The sequence below is a fragment of the Chiloscyllium plagiosum genome, chromosome 22 (assembly GCF_004010195.1).
Source record: "Chiloscyllium plagiosum isolate BGI_BamShark_2017 chromosome 22, ASM401019v2, whole genome shotgun sequence".
Classification (NCBI taxonomy): domain Eukaryota; kingdom Metazoa; phylum Chordata; class Chondrichthyes; order Orectolobiformes; family Hemiscylliidae; genus Chiloscyllium; species Chiloscyllium plagiosum.
The window spans coordinates 33571225-33587024 of record NC_057731.1 but is presented as its reverse complement, the minus strand read 5'-3'; the positions used below and the strand labels follow the sequence as shown (position 1 = coordinate 33587024).

At 38.4% G+C, this 15800-nt stretch overlaps 1 protein-coding gene across 5 annotated transcripts in view; it reads left to right on the top strand.

Annotated features, from left to right (window-relative positions):
* The window catches only part of LOC122561187 (G protein-coupled receptor kinase 5-like), a 231184-nt gene that overhangs the window by 199177 nt on the left and 16207 nt on the right, over nt 1-15800 (top strand). For all 5 annotated transcript variants that reach the window (XM_043712718.1, XM_043712717.1, XM_043712719.1 and 2 more), the window contains 3 exons: nt 7858-7895; nt 9453-9542; nt 13059-13267. In XM_043712718.1, coding sequence (XP_043568653.1) covers nt 7858-7895; nt 9453-9542; nt 13059-13267 — 337 coding nt within the window. The remainder of the gene's footprint in view (nt 1-7857; nt 7896-9452; nt 9543-13058; nt 13268-15800) is intronic.

Below are 15800 nucleotides of genomic sequence, written 5' to 3'. Positions count from 1 at the left end.
CTGTGTTGGAATGTATTGTTTATGTTATTCAATGTCAGCTGGATGGTGACTGTGAACTCTCGATAGCAAATCCAATTTGTTAAATTAATGTATGATTGTTCACCAGTTATTGGAGTCAAAAACTGGTAGTTGCTTTAAATATACAGATGATACTTGAGCATCTGGATGTACAGAGCTGGGAACCTTAACCCAATTAATTTCCAAGGCTGAACTCTGAGCAGCATTACTCACACAATGCATCCTCAAATGTAAATACTTCTAATTGGACTGGAATGAATCTTGGTGCCCAACTGGGACTCTGATTGTTACCGGGAGGCAGGAACTGCCTGCAAAGTGAACACAACAAATGTAGGTGGCAGCCATGATGAAGCCTGCCACTCTCTGCCTTGCTGAGGAGAGGCAAAGCATCATGGGGCCAGTAACCACAATGTACACACAAGTGAACAAATGGAGCACAATTCCACCAGTCTCAACTTTTTTCAACATGTAAAAGCCCTTTAATTTCTGCCCACACTGAACCCAACTGCTGTGCACCAGGCTGCGCAGGTTTGATGATTTACAACTTGTAAATCATCATCTTGCCCTCCCTTACATGGTAACAAGCTCATGAAAGAACTTTACAAGTCTTTAATTGCCCTTCTCAGATGGTAAATTACAGCACCTCCGAGCAATGTCAGAAAACTGACATACCAGTTGAGAGTGATACTTTCAGAGCGTGCTCACTCCCGTTTGAATCCATGGACACCTGAAAATCCCAGTTGAGATATATTTTGAAGTTGCCAACTTCAAGTGCTAACCTTTTATGAAGAGTTATCTCTGAAACATTGACATGCTTCCTGAATGTTTTTAAGATGCATCGGGAGCTTCTGTGCATTTGCAGCAGCCGTTGGTGAATCTCTCCAAGGCAGTAAATGATTGGATTACTTAATTCCTTGCTGTGGCTGAGTTCATTCAGATTGCAACTCTAAGTTCAGGACTACAAGTGAAGAGAATCAGTGACCTGAAAATGAAGAGTGCTCATTGACTCTACCAACATCGTTCAAACTATCAGCCTGAATAAGCAGAGCACGAGATTTAAATGAGAGAGTTTGTTTTTAAAGAACTCTGTTACAACTGGCTCCGAGAAAACCTGCCTTCTTGTCATGTTGTCAGAAGTCATTTACCCAAGCAGGTAGATTGTTGTTAAACTGTGCCTCACTAGATCGCAACTGGACAAAACAAATCTTTCATCATCTCACACTTGCTCTACTATACACAGATTGCCAATTTTTGTCTATCAAGACCTCTAAATCTGTATGTTTGAGGGGATCTATGCTACATACTTGCAAATTTAACCTTCAATTATTATCTAACTGACCACAGCATTATTCTCTGAAATAAAACCCTTTGAATATTTTTTTTTTCTCTTTTCATTGCAGCTTTTTAGAGAGCTATGTTTTCTAATGAACCCACTTGCAGTGGGCTAGGCATATTGCCAGTATCTATCAGATTATAACAATGAGGGATCTCTTTCAAGTTCTGATCTCTATTCTTGGAAATAACAGCAAACAGCCAGAGACAGTGGCACAGGTCACTGTAACACAATCGGTCAATTATAAAGCCACATACTAGTTCGTCCCAGCCAGAAGTAAATTTCATGGGTTAAACATCAGCGTGGTATTGATCTTTCAAACTCGACACCTGAAATTCCCAATCCGCACCAACCATTCACAGCAATAGTAGAGTACAGCTAACTAAAGCTATGCACGTATGAGAAGCTCAACCATATCTGGGTGTCATTATCAATTAACTTATGCTTTGTCCACACACGTTTTAAAACATCTTTGTAATATGGCCCACTGTGATACCAAAACATATGGAAACCAAAATAACTAAGACGGCACTTAGTAGAGCAGATACTTCTGCCCCATGCTGTTAACTCAACATTGTTGTAATTAGGTGGCTTGTCCTTGTCTGCTTGATACTTCTTTCCATTAATCAGCTTCTGTCTCACTCAAGAGACTTCAGACTCGTCAACCCCAACAACTTGCACTGAAAACCTTTTGACAGCTGTGACAGTTTCAGCACAGTAGTGGAGATGATGCTCACAATTCTAAAACAACCCGCAACATTATATTAACAGAGTTATTTTGTCCCACCTCCCAATGTGAACAAATTTGTTTGTTTTTAAACAAAACATTAAGAATACAGTTCTCCCAAGATAATCACTTCGTCTTTGAGCCTTACCCTACCTATCTAGCAAGTTTCATTGAAATCTGTCCATTTCTTTTTGCAATGTATTATTTCCAGACAAACGCCAACAGACTGGTGAAAGCATTAGCCTTCCTTTAGTGGTGGAAGTAACAAATCTAACTCAACAGGTGGTTTTCATAAAGTTAGGATAAATTGATACTGCAGCTCCTGATCTGAGACTGATCACTGCAGTGCCTGTTCCAACCTGGCACTACCTTTAAGCTGTCTGGCTCCAATTTAAATTCCTGTTGCTAGGAGAGTACTCAGTCATCTTTGCTTTTTTTGCGTGCACAGTACTCTGCTTGCCACTACTGAATTTAAACCTATTGGGAAAGTTTGCACGCACAACACATTTAATTTGGGGACCTCCTGAACCTGTTTGACATCAGACTGGTGTTATAAGTGTCAAACGCTTGCAGTGGAGAGTACCCTCTCCAGGGGTCTCATTAGTCCCGTCCAGAATAGACTGTCAATTCTGTTCCATTGAAGAGCAGGAGCTCCCTTCCCGCATTGCTGACCTTGGAGTGTAAATACATGTTCGAATTCACAATAGTTTCAACTCTAGGCCTGACACACTGAATGGTGAGCTGCAATTTTTTGTTTAATCTAAAATGTAGATAACTCAAAACTCAACCATTGAATCTCTGAGTCACCAAGCAATTTGAAAGTTGCAAATTCATTGTGAAAGTGCCTTAAAGTACATGGTACAGACTGACAGGCTCCACAGTACATAGTGAATAAGTGGAACTGCCAAAGGGCATAGAGGAGACTCAAGGTGCTTTTTCATAGGGATGTAGGAAAGAATCTGATAGTGACAGAATAACATTGACAAAATAAGAGTGGGTTATAAGGTAACCTTCTTAAATAGAGATTGATGTATGTATATACTATGAGGAAGTCTTGAGAAACGTTACTTCAAAGACTGGGATAATGAAAAACTAATCTAGTGCAAAGCACCACTTCCAAAACCTCGTTCAAAATAAAAATCAAAGATCAATAACACAAGATGTTTGAGAAAAGAACTCAAAAACTGTACCTTTCCACTCAGAGCAGAGACAATGGGTACTTGCATCATTATTTTTAAAACTCCAGTTGCATAAATTGGTATTTTCCTTTTAATTTGTATCTCAGGTCATTCACATGGAGCTTCTCCTCCATCAAAGCTCAAGTACAAGGCATTCTGCAATCTCAGACAAGTTACATTTCAGAATAAGTTCATCTCCTTTACACAATCTGCAGCAAGTGTGATGGGCAGGCTTCCCCTTTCTTTGGGCTCCCAATGTCTGGTCAGTGTGATTTTGGTTTGGAGGGCAGAAAGCACAGAACAAAAGTCTTTTATAAAAACAATACTTTGCCAGGGCTGGAAATATTTATTTCACCGGTATTTTAAACTGATCACTGAAATACTGACTACATTAGCACTGTCACCTGGGACATGTAGCTTTGAAGTCATTCCCAACAGTCGTGCATGAGTGAACTTCTTTATCAGAGCGGCATGTGTTAGGAGCACATGGAAAATCTCCAACAGAAACTTTCCATGTGCATTCACTCCGTGTCATGCAACATGAAACTTCGACTTGTTGTGCCTTTGCAGCAGTGATTATGAGCGCTCTAGTGCTATTTAACGTATTTTTTCTAAAACTATATTAGGTGGGGACCAAAAACAGCTCAGTGCCCTAAAAAACATGAAAGAATAATATATCAAACAGATATCCATTTATTGCAGCTTGTTCCAGAACTAGTGCATTATTTAGTGATTGGATGTGTGAAAAATCTGTGCATGGAAACAGCAAGTACTTGGTGAATTATGAAGGAAGAGAAATGTACCAGCTGGTGATCAAACACATAGTTTTGCCCTCAGATAATAACAGAATTGTGGCACATAGTCAACGTGATACAGAGAATAGGCTGATCAAACAGAAAGCAAAAATATCTCTTTAGCTCTTAACACCTTCACTTTTGGAGTCAGCACCAGCCATTATCACCAAGGCAGTGTGAAGGGTATGTCATCTTTCAAATGAAAAGGTGCACAAGCAGACTGCTTTGTGTACTTGCGAAAATATTTCTTCAAATGGGATAGCTTGGTACTGTTAACGATCCCCATAGCGATTGACAACTTTTGCGAAGTTTTTTTTGAGTTTCTCGAATGACTAACTGAAATCAACCACTGGACAAGGACTCAGTTTATAGGGCATTCCCTGTAGCCAAACCAAATTAAAGTCAAAATAGATCAAAATGTAATTAACAGGCAAAAAAAATGATAAACTAGAAAAAAGGGAAGTTTAGCATTCACTGGCGAACCTAAACAAGACAGTCTGAACTTTGACTCCCTTGTCGAGAGCTCTCACTCCAGATTATTCCTGGGCCTACAAACCCAACCTAGAAAATGGGCCATGGAGGTTTGGATTTTCATCCTGGGGCTGGGTGAAAATGAAAGTCGTGGTGGTTGATCCTCAGAAAAAATTCAGTGTGTGCAAGTGTGGGCTTGGCAAAAGGCTGACCTCGGTGCTCAAGCACTTTGTTGAAGATATGAATCAAACAGAAAATGGCCCTCACCCCTTGTACCCACACACCCCATAGCCTACCCATTGCATACTCATGCCCCTTTACCCAACCTTAGTGACGCCTCATACTTTCTGTGACAACTTGTGTCTGTTTACCCACCTCGTAGCTCTTAGCCCCTGAAGACTCATGCTGTTACCCACCATGCCAACTCACCCTGTGTCCACCATGAGTAGGACACTGAGATTAATTACATTTCTTAACAATCTGTTGTTGATTTTATATTTAAAAATGGAATGCTAATTAATTAAAAACTCATTTACTACAATTAATTTGCTTTAATCTCTTATGAAAACAAGCATTTGGCTTTAGAGTCTCAAAACCCTGATGACTGCTTGGAGCTGTCAGTCAAATTGTGAAGTGGCAGGTTTCTTATTGTGATGATAATGAAAGGTGGCTAAATTGGTCATGCTGTGCTAATCCTATAATGATAGCTGTCGAGAGTGTGGTGCTGGAAAAGCACTGCAGGTCAGACAGTATCCGAGGAACAGGATAATTAACATTTCAGGCAAAAGTCCTTCAGCCCTTCTGAATGAAGGGCTTTTGCCTGAAATGTTGATTTTCCTGCTCCTCGGATGCTGCCTGACCTGCTGTGCTTTTCCAACTCCACACACTCGACTCTAATCTCCAGCATCTGCAATCCTCACTTTCGCCTATAATGATAGCTGTCGGGCTTATGTTAACAATTTGAGTAAAATTGCAAACAGTGATCTTTTTTTAAACACTGCAGACAGTTTTTTTCAAATATTTAGATGGCAAGGGCTTTAGATGCCTTGACGATCTCCTTTTGATAGCTCTCCTTATGTCTCCAACAAGCTTGCCTTTTCCAATGAGTTATCCACTTTGCATGTATATTTATATCTACTTTTAACAATCCCAATGGCACATGACCTTTTCCAAAGGTCTCCCAGGGCTCCATCCAGGAGGGTACCTTACATGTTCAAAAGAGTATCCAGTGAAGGAAATCCAGTGAGTTTAGATCTTTTCTAAAGTGCATAAGTTGTGTTCTAGATATCTCTGTAGCAAAAATCAGATCTGACTGATGCAGCTTCAGTTGTCAACCTGGACCACAGGTGTGCAAAATTGGAATATGCCCTCAATCGTTTCTCCCCTGGCTAAGATGGTGGCAGCTTAGTGAGCCAAACTTCTGAGTTCAGGTCTCCATGTCATTTTCTCTACAATAGCAAGATCTTCTCAAATTCAGGACAACGGTTACAAAATATTTTGTGCAAAGTTTTGGGCACGTGCTTGACAGGAGTATTCCCAAAGTCGCTCTCAGCGTTCAGTTGGATTCTTTCTTCTCCTTCAGAGTCAAAAAGTGTGGTGCTGGAAAAGCACAGCCGGTCAGGCAGCATCCAAGAAGCAGGAGAGTCGTCGTTTTGATCATAAGCTGTTCATGAAGAGCTTCTGCTCGAAATGTCAACTCTCTTGTTTCTTGGCTGCTGTCTGACCGGCTGTGCTTTTCCAGCACCACATTTTCTGACTCTGATCTCTAGCATCTGCAGTCCTCACTTTCTCCTCTTTCATCTTGTCAAGTTAAAACTTTATATCTTTTGACAACTGTTCCCCTCTATCTGAGTTTTCCAGATCCAGCAATGAACAGCAAGACACACCTTGATCACTCCCTGTTTATTGGATCTGTCCCCTTTTGAACAAAAATCAAACTGTCTCAAACATCTACTTAGTCGCTAACACAAAACTGCTTTCCATACTTTCCCACGGTAGTAACTTGTTTATTATTTTGTCTCAAACACCAGCTGTCATTTTTTTTAAGATATTGTGAAAAGGAGATAAAACTGCCATCCCACGTAAATCAATTCTTATTTGAGTTTTTCTTCATGTGCCACCAAATCATGTAGGCATATTTTTGTGCTGAGGTGTTGATCTCTCTGTTTTGTGTTACTTTGTGTTAAAGGTACATTTTGAAACACATCCATTGTATAAACTTGAGTTGATAGCAATGTAATTGTGAATCAAATCAAGTCAACACAGCAGTTTTGTTAAATACGTACTGATACATGGAGCTAAACTTAGCTGGAGCAGGGTGTGTTTTGGTGTGCAACATTGTTTGGAACCATTAACACCAAGAATTACAGTGTAACTTGCTGAAAGTGTGAACTAACTTCAATCAATTTAATAGTCCTTGAACAATGGGAATTAATAATTAAACCAAGAAATAACTAAGGTCAGCAAAACCAAATAAAGACAACAATAAAGATTGGATTATGAGACCAAGAAGCAAAGTAAGATCTTAAAGCTCTAAACAATATTGTAGACTGTGACTCAGTTCAATTCTTTTCATTTCTGGGCCAGAGAGAGTACATTACCATTTGTCACATCAACAAAAGAGCAATTATTAATTCCTATTTTTGTGCAATGAGTTTTATGTTCCTCATGAGCAAATCTTTAAAAATAGTAGGGAGGTTGTGATGCCATTCTGCAGAGCAAATGGTGGCTCCATATAAATTGACCAGAAAATTCTGGAGATTTACAAACCAGGTAAATCTGAAGGCACACAAATGGGTTGAATGATGGTAGAATGTAAATGGGCGACTGAGCCCTGAACCAGATCAGAGTGGTGCTGGAAAAGCACAGCAGGTCAGGCAGCATCCGAGGACCAGGAAAATCGACGTTTTGGGCAAAAGCCATTCATCAGGAATAGAGGCAGGGTGCCTCCAGAGTCTGCAGGCACCCTGCCTCTATTCCTGATGAAGGGCTTTTGCCCGAAACATCGATTTTCCTGCTCCTCGGATGCTGCCTGACCTGCTGTGCTTTTCTAGCACCACTCTGATCTAGACTCTGGTTTCCAGCGTCTGCAGTCCTTGTTTTTACCTGAGCCCTGAACCAGTCAAAATTCAGAATTTTAATGTCTTTAAGGAGGAATTGCACATGAGCAGAAAGGAATAAAATGAAATGACAGTGGAACTATTGGGAAAAGATTGTTGTCGAACATAAAAAAACTGACATGGATCTTTTGGGTCAAATGGCCTGTTTGCGCTGCGAATACTTTGATTGATTGTTTGGTGTGTAACCTTTTATGTATTTGTTTCATTTTTTTTCCAGAGATTTGAAGCCTGAAAACATATTATTGGATGATTATGGTAAGTAAACCAGTTCTGTGAATGCAATAATCATTATGTAGTTTGGGGTCAATTTTATTATCACTCTGCATAATTTTGTTTTTTTTTTAACTCAGCTATCAGTTGTATTGTAATAAAAATATGTCGGCATATAAGTATATATAAAATGTAAAGCCTTATAAAATATTTAGCCTATTCATGAGTTTATTACATTTTAACTATTAATATGTTGTATGGCGCCACAGGTACAATTACATCATCTTGTTTACTTTTGATTCTTAAACACCATTTTACTTGCAGTTTATCTCCAGAATTTTGCACATCTGTGGAGTTTTGATTTTACAGAATTTATGCTATTATGGAAAGAAATACATTGCACATTAGGACATGTAATAAAACATTTTTGATCAGCTAAATGCCATTGGAAAGAACTGTGAAGGAATCCACTGGCATGAGTCTTGCTGTAGTCCCTGGCATTATACTCCAGTAGTTCTGGGGATGCTTCCAGCATAGTATACTCACAAAAAGAAATATATGGAAGGGGAATTCCAGCCAAAACCAGAAGTACAGGAGTAACGAGTGAGAAGGAATTAAATTATCTATTTGAAAGCCATATTAGTGAAAATGTTGTTGCAAGACCACTTGGCATTAGTGGATAGATGTCTACCTTTTTGATAAGATAAACATTGGAAGATCAGATATGTTAGTTTCAGTAGATTATATTGGGATATGTAAAGCTTCTGTTTTGTTTGTAACTGTATATGTGTTTGAAACCAAGATCCTTTATCTCTGACGTATAGGTAGGTGCTTAGAATATCCAGTGTTCTTTATATAGCTTTCATGTTGTAGCTAAAACAAATACTAATGTTCCACTAACAAAGTTATTTAGGTGGCAGAAATATCAATCACAATAATGTTAAATATCAAAAATTATGATTTTAAATTTACATTGGCTATTGAATACCCTGACTTCCCTATCTTGACCCATCCCATCTGTTTTGATTGTATTTATTTGAATCTATTTCTAATGTTTAACAAAATATTTCAGCCATCTCATTTTCTCAAACTTCTCTCCTTCCATTATCAACTTTGCAGATAGGCATAATCTAAATATAAGTTGATTGACTGGACCTCAATCTTAAAGGGTTAGTTTTTTCCAGTATCTGGTGTCTGAAAGTTGAAACTTTGAAATAACCGTACCATGGAATAATAAAAAACCACTTTCTTAAAACTACGTATCTTCATTTAACTTTGTTTTTATAGGTCAGTCTTTCATATCAAATGGACATAATGTACCAAAAGTTGTTTTTTAAATAAGACTACAGGGTTGAACCTAATTGCATATGGGGATAGTAGTCCATTGTATTTGTTAGAGAGATGAGAGCACTAATAAAGAGGAAGTGACTCTTATTATTCAAAAAAATGTTTATTAATGTCATACTAGCAAAAATGTAAATTAGCCTGCACTACGGTAATATAAGCAGTTTTCCTAGTTTACTTCTGTTCAATTGATGATGCTTGCAGTAAAAACATTTTCATCAAATAAATAACTAATTCATTGTTGTTGCATTCTTACAGGTCACATTAGAATATCTGATCTGGGTTTAGCTGTGAAAATTCCAGAAGGAGAAACCATTCGTGGAAGGGTGGGAACAGTAGGATATATGGGTGAGTGTTCAACCAAAATTAATTTTACAGATTTGACTTGGAAATTAGCAGTTTATTTTCTGTTTATGAATCTTTAGGATGCAGTTGTGGTGGAATTTTGCATGATGGAATCGTGCTGACTGACTTATCTCACCAACTTTATCAGAAGGCGTACTTTTTTTAAAAAGTTATATCTAAATGGAGGGAGTCCACAATACTGTAAATCTGGATATCATCATACATGAATTACAAAACCTTACCGTGCAGGTGTAGCAAGTAATTAAGAAGGCAAATTGAATGTTTTATCTTAATGCAAGGGAGTTGAAAAAAAGACATTTTACTTCACCTCTACAGACCATTGCTGAAAACGAACCAGAGTACTGCATAGGATTTTTGTTAAAAATCTCTCAACACCAGGTTATAGTCCAACAGGTTTAATTGGAAGCACACTAGCTTTCGGAGCGTCGCTCCTGGTTTCATTGAAAAAAAAAATATTTGTATTGAAGGCATTTGAAATAAGGTTAAGTCTTTGGTGATGTCTTATGAGGAATAGTTGATCAGTTGGGGCCTCTATTTATTGGAATTTAGAAAAATAGGAGGTGACCTAATTGCAGCATATGATTCTGAACTTGTTGACCCAATAAGATGCTGGGGGAAGAATCTAGAGCTAGGACATGATTACAAAATAAGGGTTTTCAATGTAACGCTGAGATGAAGGGAAATTTATTCTCTCACGAGATCATTAATGTCTGGAATTCTCTATCCTATGGAACACCGGAGGTTGAGCCACTGAATTTATTCAAGGCTGAGTTAACTTTTTTATCTATAAGGGGGCTGAAGGTTATGGGGGAAAGCAGTGAGGAGCCTCAGTCAGAATTCCATGATGATGTTGAATGGCAGAACTGACTTCAAGGGCTAAATGGTCAACTCCAGCTCTTATTTCTTATATTCATTGATATAGCTAGTTTTGGACTTAATCTTCAGTCAAGCAACAGCTATTCTTAGATTAAGTCCAAAACTAGCTATATCAATGAATATAAGAAATAAGAGCTGGAGTTGACCATTTAGCCCTTGAAGTCAGTTCTGCCATTCAACATCATCATGGAATTCTGACTGAGGCTCCTCACTGCTTTCCCCCATAACCTTCAGCCCCCTTATAGATAAAAAAGTTAACTCAGCCTTGAATAAATTCAGTGGCTCAACCTCCGGTGTTCCATAGGATAGAGAATTCCAGACATTAATGATCTCGTGAGAGAATAAATTTCCCTTCATCTCAGCGTTACATTGAAAACCCTTATTTTGTAATCATGTCCTAGCTCTAGATTCTTCCCCCAGCATCTATTCTTGAATTGTTTTTTTTTTGAAAATCCTCTCCATATGACAAATGAACTGTTCACATGGATGTTTTGTTTGTGTATCTTGCATGAGAAATTATAAACTGGTGTTTTCAAAGGTTGATGAAAAATTATTTTCACACTGGCCATATTTTTCCCTCTGAGTTCTAATTCAAATCTGTCTCCATCTTGATATATTGTAAATACTATCATCAAAGACATATGCCACATGTTTGAACACATTGATGTGAAACCTTCCACTGTCTTCTATTTTGTTAAAACTTTGTAGAAGTAGTATTTTTAGTTTAAAATGTTATTTTCTTATGTTTAAAAAAACAATGGGAGTATATTCTCATATGTGTCTCATGTCATGATTAATACTGTGCAAATGCCTGATCCTGTGTTGGTCAAGTTGAGTGTAAGTCAAGCATCTCTCTTGATGCAGTCTGGTTCATTGGAGAGTGAAACATCTGATGCATGTGAATGAACCTGTAAGTGTTAACCATAGCCAAACACCTTGACAGCTGTCCTAGCTGCCGCTTTTATTGAATTTAACTTCACAATATAGCTATACTAGCTTTTAAACAAGCAAATCATTAATCAGTCTCGTAAAACCTTCATCTTCCTTTCATCTGAACCGCTTTATTTTCTCTATAACAATGAGAGTAATGCTGCTACTGTGAATCAATATGCTGTCGTAATATGTCTTTTAAAGCATGCATTAAAACTCTACTGTAGTGCCACGGGGAAGCCCATCTATGCACTTTGTGTAATCTTGCACATGAACCTGTGTTAGAGCACTTAGTTTACAATGGAATTAGCAAACCTACTATCTACTAAAATTAATGGTGAAAGCAACTTAGAGTTATTTTTGTGTTTTTGGAATAAAGGTTTTTTTAGTCAACTTGCAGAAAGGTGCAGCTGCAGTCCACCCAGCGCATTTGCTGTGTCAGTGAAGGGAATATTGGAAGCCAAGCAATATGCACCTTCAGCCTAACATAATTTATTGACTGAAACATTTCCATAAAAATAATTTGACATTTTACAGTTTACTTTGAAGAACATTAATCAAAATTATTTCCTGTTCCCTAACCTCTTGATCACAAACCGTGTCGCTTAAAGACTTACAGTTCTTGTTTGCATTGGAGCCTGAACAAAGTAAAAACAAGCTATCCCTCCTTCAGTGGAATATTGGCCAGAGTGGTGTCTAGTGTGGAATGTATGACACTCTCATCATAATCAGTCAGGAAAGCAAATCTATTTATCTGGCAGTCTGCTGCAGACTGCGAATTAATGTGAGTCTTTACCTTGTTGTGATATCACAGGATCCAACTTTGAATTTGAATTTATTTCAATTGTTATTCCTAATCCTGATGGATGTCTAACCAGCATTTGCAGCACAATATTTGAAATACACATGAACATAAGTTTGAAATATTATTTTTTAAGGGAGGCTGATTTTACTAAGTTATTTCTTGTTCTGATTATGCAGATTAGAATTCCTAAATATTTGGCATCAATATAAAAATACTAAAACTCATGGTTGGCTCTGTGCATTCTTCAATGTCATGGGGTAACATTAATGAATAGAAAATACAAAATATTATATTCTTACTGGCCATATGGCAAAGGAAGGAACCAGAGCCAGACTTTATTTGGAATAGATTTATTTATAATGAAACAAATATACTTATGCTGTACTCCTGTTTCAGTAAGTGTCTTGTTATATGTGTTCAAGTAACTGTCTGGCTAGTTCACCTGTACGTACTAACACTACAATTAACACAAAATGTTGTGGATTTGGAAACTGAAGTATAAATAGAATTAGCAAGTTTTGAGAAGATTTATAGCTCGGGTTGAGGTTCTAGATGTAGTTTCATTTTCAGCGAGCAAACCTACATCCATATAAACAGAATATGCTGGCAATACTCAGCAGGTCAGACAGCATCTGCAGCAAGAGGAACCAGTTTCCTTACGTGAGCTATTTCTTCATGTACTTGTTCAATTGCCCAAATAAAATAAAAGAAAGCTAAAGGGCAATATGATGTCTGTTTACAAGCCTGAACATAAGAGATTCTTGGTCATAATTACTGGCCATAGGCAGCCATGCTTAAGAATCACAACCATTTGCTCAATTTGTTATTTAAGAAGTACTTTTACTGGCCTGTGTTTAGCTTTTAATTTTGGCATTTCTCATTTATAGCTCCAGAAGTGCTAAATAATCAGCGATATACGTTGAGCCCTGATATTTGGGGTCTGGGATGCTTAATCTACGAAATGATTGCTGGTCAGTCTCCATTTAGAGGACGAAAGGAGAAGGTGAAAAGGGAGGAAGTAGACAGACGAGTGTTGGAAACAGAAGAAAATTACACCGACAAATTCTCTGAAGAGGCAAAATCTATCTGCAAGATGGTAAGCTCTGGAAGTGCTATTTAACATGGATGCCTTAAATATAATCAAGATCTGATCAAGGACACTTGGCTATCCCATGTACATATTTTTAATGTATACTAATTTCTCTTTTATATTTTGTAATTAGGAGATTGCAGTTAGTTAGTAATATGAAAGATCATTCCAAAATATCATATAACATGGGGCGCTAAACTGTCTTGTGTCTTTCCACCATAGGACTTTTCTCTCAATATCACTTGCTCTGCACCATCCCCTTTTTTAAAAAAAAATGCAGCCTCCCTCCTCTTATGCCTCACTCATCCAATTGGCTCAGGCTGCCGTTTTGCTCAAGTAGAGTATTGCTATTGGAGAGGGACTCCTGGTTCTGAAATATCACTTTTCCATTCAATCTTCTCCTTCACCTGCCTCCTTCTTTGTCCCATTTTCATTTGTATTTTTTTTGCTTTCTTCTTGAATATCACTTTTCTGTTTTTGTTTTGTTCACTTTCCCCTCCCCCAGCCAACTTGTTGTGCCTTTGTTTCTCTTTGGATCATTTCTTTGTCATAGTGTGCATTATTTCAAAGGATACTTGCAGAGGCAGTATGTGAAAGCGCAGAAAGGTTTGGAAGGAGTAAGCCCACCCACCTGGCACCTACACCCACTTGGCACCCTACTACCCCACTTACCTGCCACTTAGCTTCTATCAGTGACTCCCATGGTAGCTCTAGGAACTTTAAGCTATGCCATATAGCAACTACTTCTGCAAATAAAAGGCTATAATTTCAGCACTGATCCACGTTTTCTGCTGCCTCCATTGTTTGCAGTACTGGACTACCGGAAGGCTCCTCGCCCAGAGTTTTTCTGCTACCTCAGGAAAGCAATCTACACAATCAAATACCCTCCCACCCCAGTTATACTCTCTTCCACCCTCTTCTGTCAGGAAGAAAATATAAAAGTTTGAATACATATACAAACAGATTCAAGAACAACTTCTTCCCCGCTGCTACCAGAGTTTTTAACTGACCTCTCAAATATTAATGTTGACCTCTGTCTCTGTGCACCTTCCCTGCAGCTGTAATACTGTATTCTGCACTGTGTTCTGCTACCTCATACATTGTATGGTACAATCTGCCAGAAGAGGGTTCAAAACAACATTTTTTATTGTATTACAGTACATGTGACAACACTAATTAAATTAAATCAATGAAGAAACTTGAAAGGGTTCAGAAACAATTTACAAGGATGTTGCCAGGGTTGGAGGATTTGAGCTATAAAGAGAGGTTGCACAGGCTGGGGCTATTTTCCCTGGAGCGTCAGAGGCTGAGGGGTGACCTTACAGAGGTTTCCAAAATTGAGGGGCATGGACAGGATAAATAGACAAAGTCTTTTCCCTCAGGTCGGTGAGTCCAGAACTAGAGGGCATAGGTTTAGGGTGAGAGGGAAAAGATATAAAAGAGACCTAAGGGGCAACTTTTTCACACAGAGGGTGATACGTGTATGGAATGAGCTGCCAGAGGACATGCTGGAGGCTGGTACAATTGCAACATTTAAGAGGCATTTGGATGAGTATATGAATAGGTAGGGTTTGGAGGGATGTGGGCCGGGTGCTGGCAGGTGGGGCTAGATTGGGTTGGGATATCTGGTCGGCATGGACAGGTTGGACCGAGGGGTCTGTTTCCGTGCTGTCCATCTCTATGACTCTAAGTTAAATCAAATCAAGTGGGCAACTTCTGGTCTGCCCTGGGACAGCAAAAGGGATTCCAATCCAGATTGGAAGACTTGGCTTGTTAATTTTCAGAGTTTAGACTGCATTAGTCAGAACCTTCACGGACACTGCGTCTTACAAAATAGCTTTTTGTTGGAATGATAGTGAAGAGAAAATTGAAATGAGTAAGAAAAATATTGTGTTAATAAAATTGGACATAAGTCTTAAGCACAAACAATATGACATAAACTATGAACCATTCAGAACTGTTTTGCAGAAAACATAAGAAAATAAGAAATGGGAGCAGCAGTGTGTCATTCAATCTAGTCTGCCGTGCAGTAAGATCTTGGCTGACCTTACCTAAGGTTCACCTTAATGCCTGATCCCCATATCCCTCTGTTCTAGAGATCAAAACTCTATCTCAACCTTTAATATAGTGATGAAGTATTCATCTGGAATTGAGAATTTCAGTCTTTTTAGCCTCTGAGTGAAGAGGTTTATCCTTATTTCAATCTTAAATGATAGATCCTTAGTCCTGAGGCTGTGCACTGTACTTTTAACTTCACATCCAGAATAAAGCTCTCTGCATTCACCCTTGTCAAACTCCTTCAGAGTCTTTTATACTTCAGTGAAATCTCCATGCTTTCTTCCATATGCCATATTATACAGGCCAATTTGACTCAACTGCTCATCAAAAGGCAACACTTTTGTCCCAAGATAAGGCTATAAAGTTTTAAGATAAGGAATGTTTTACACCTTTTCATTGTGCCACCTTCCATGTACGTTTTATCTCCAGGAGATCATTGAGATCAGCAAAGAGTGGAGATGTGTTCATGATATAAGTAGAT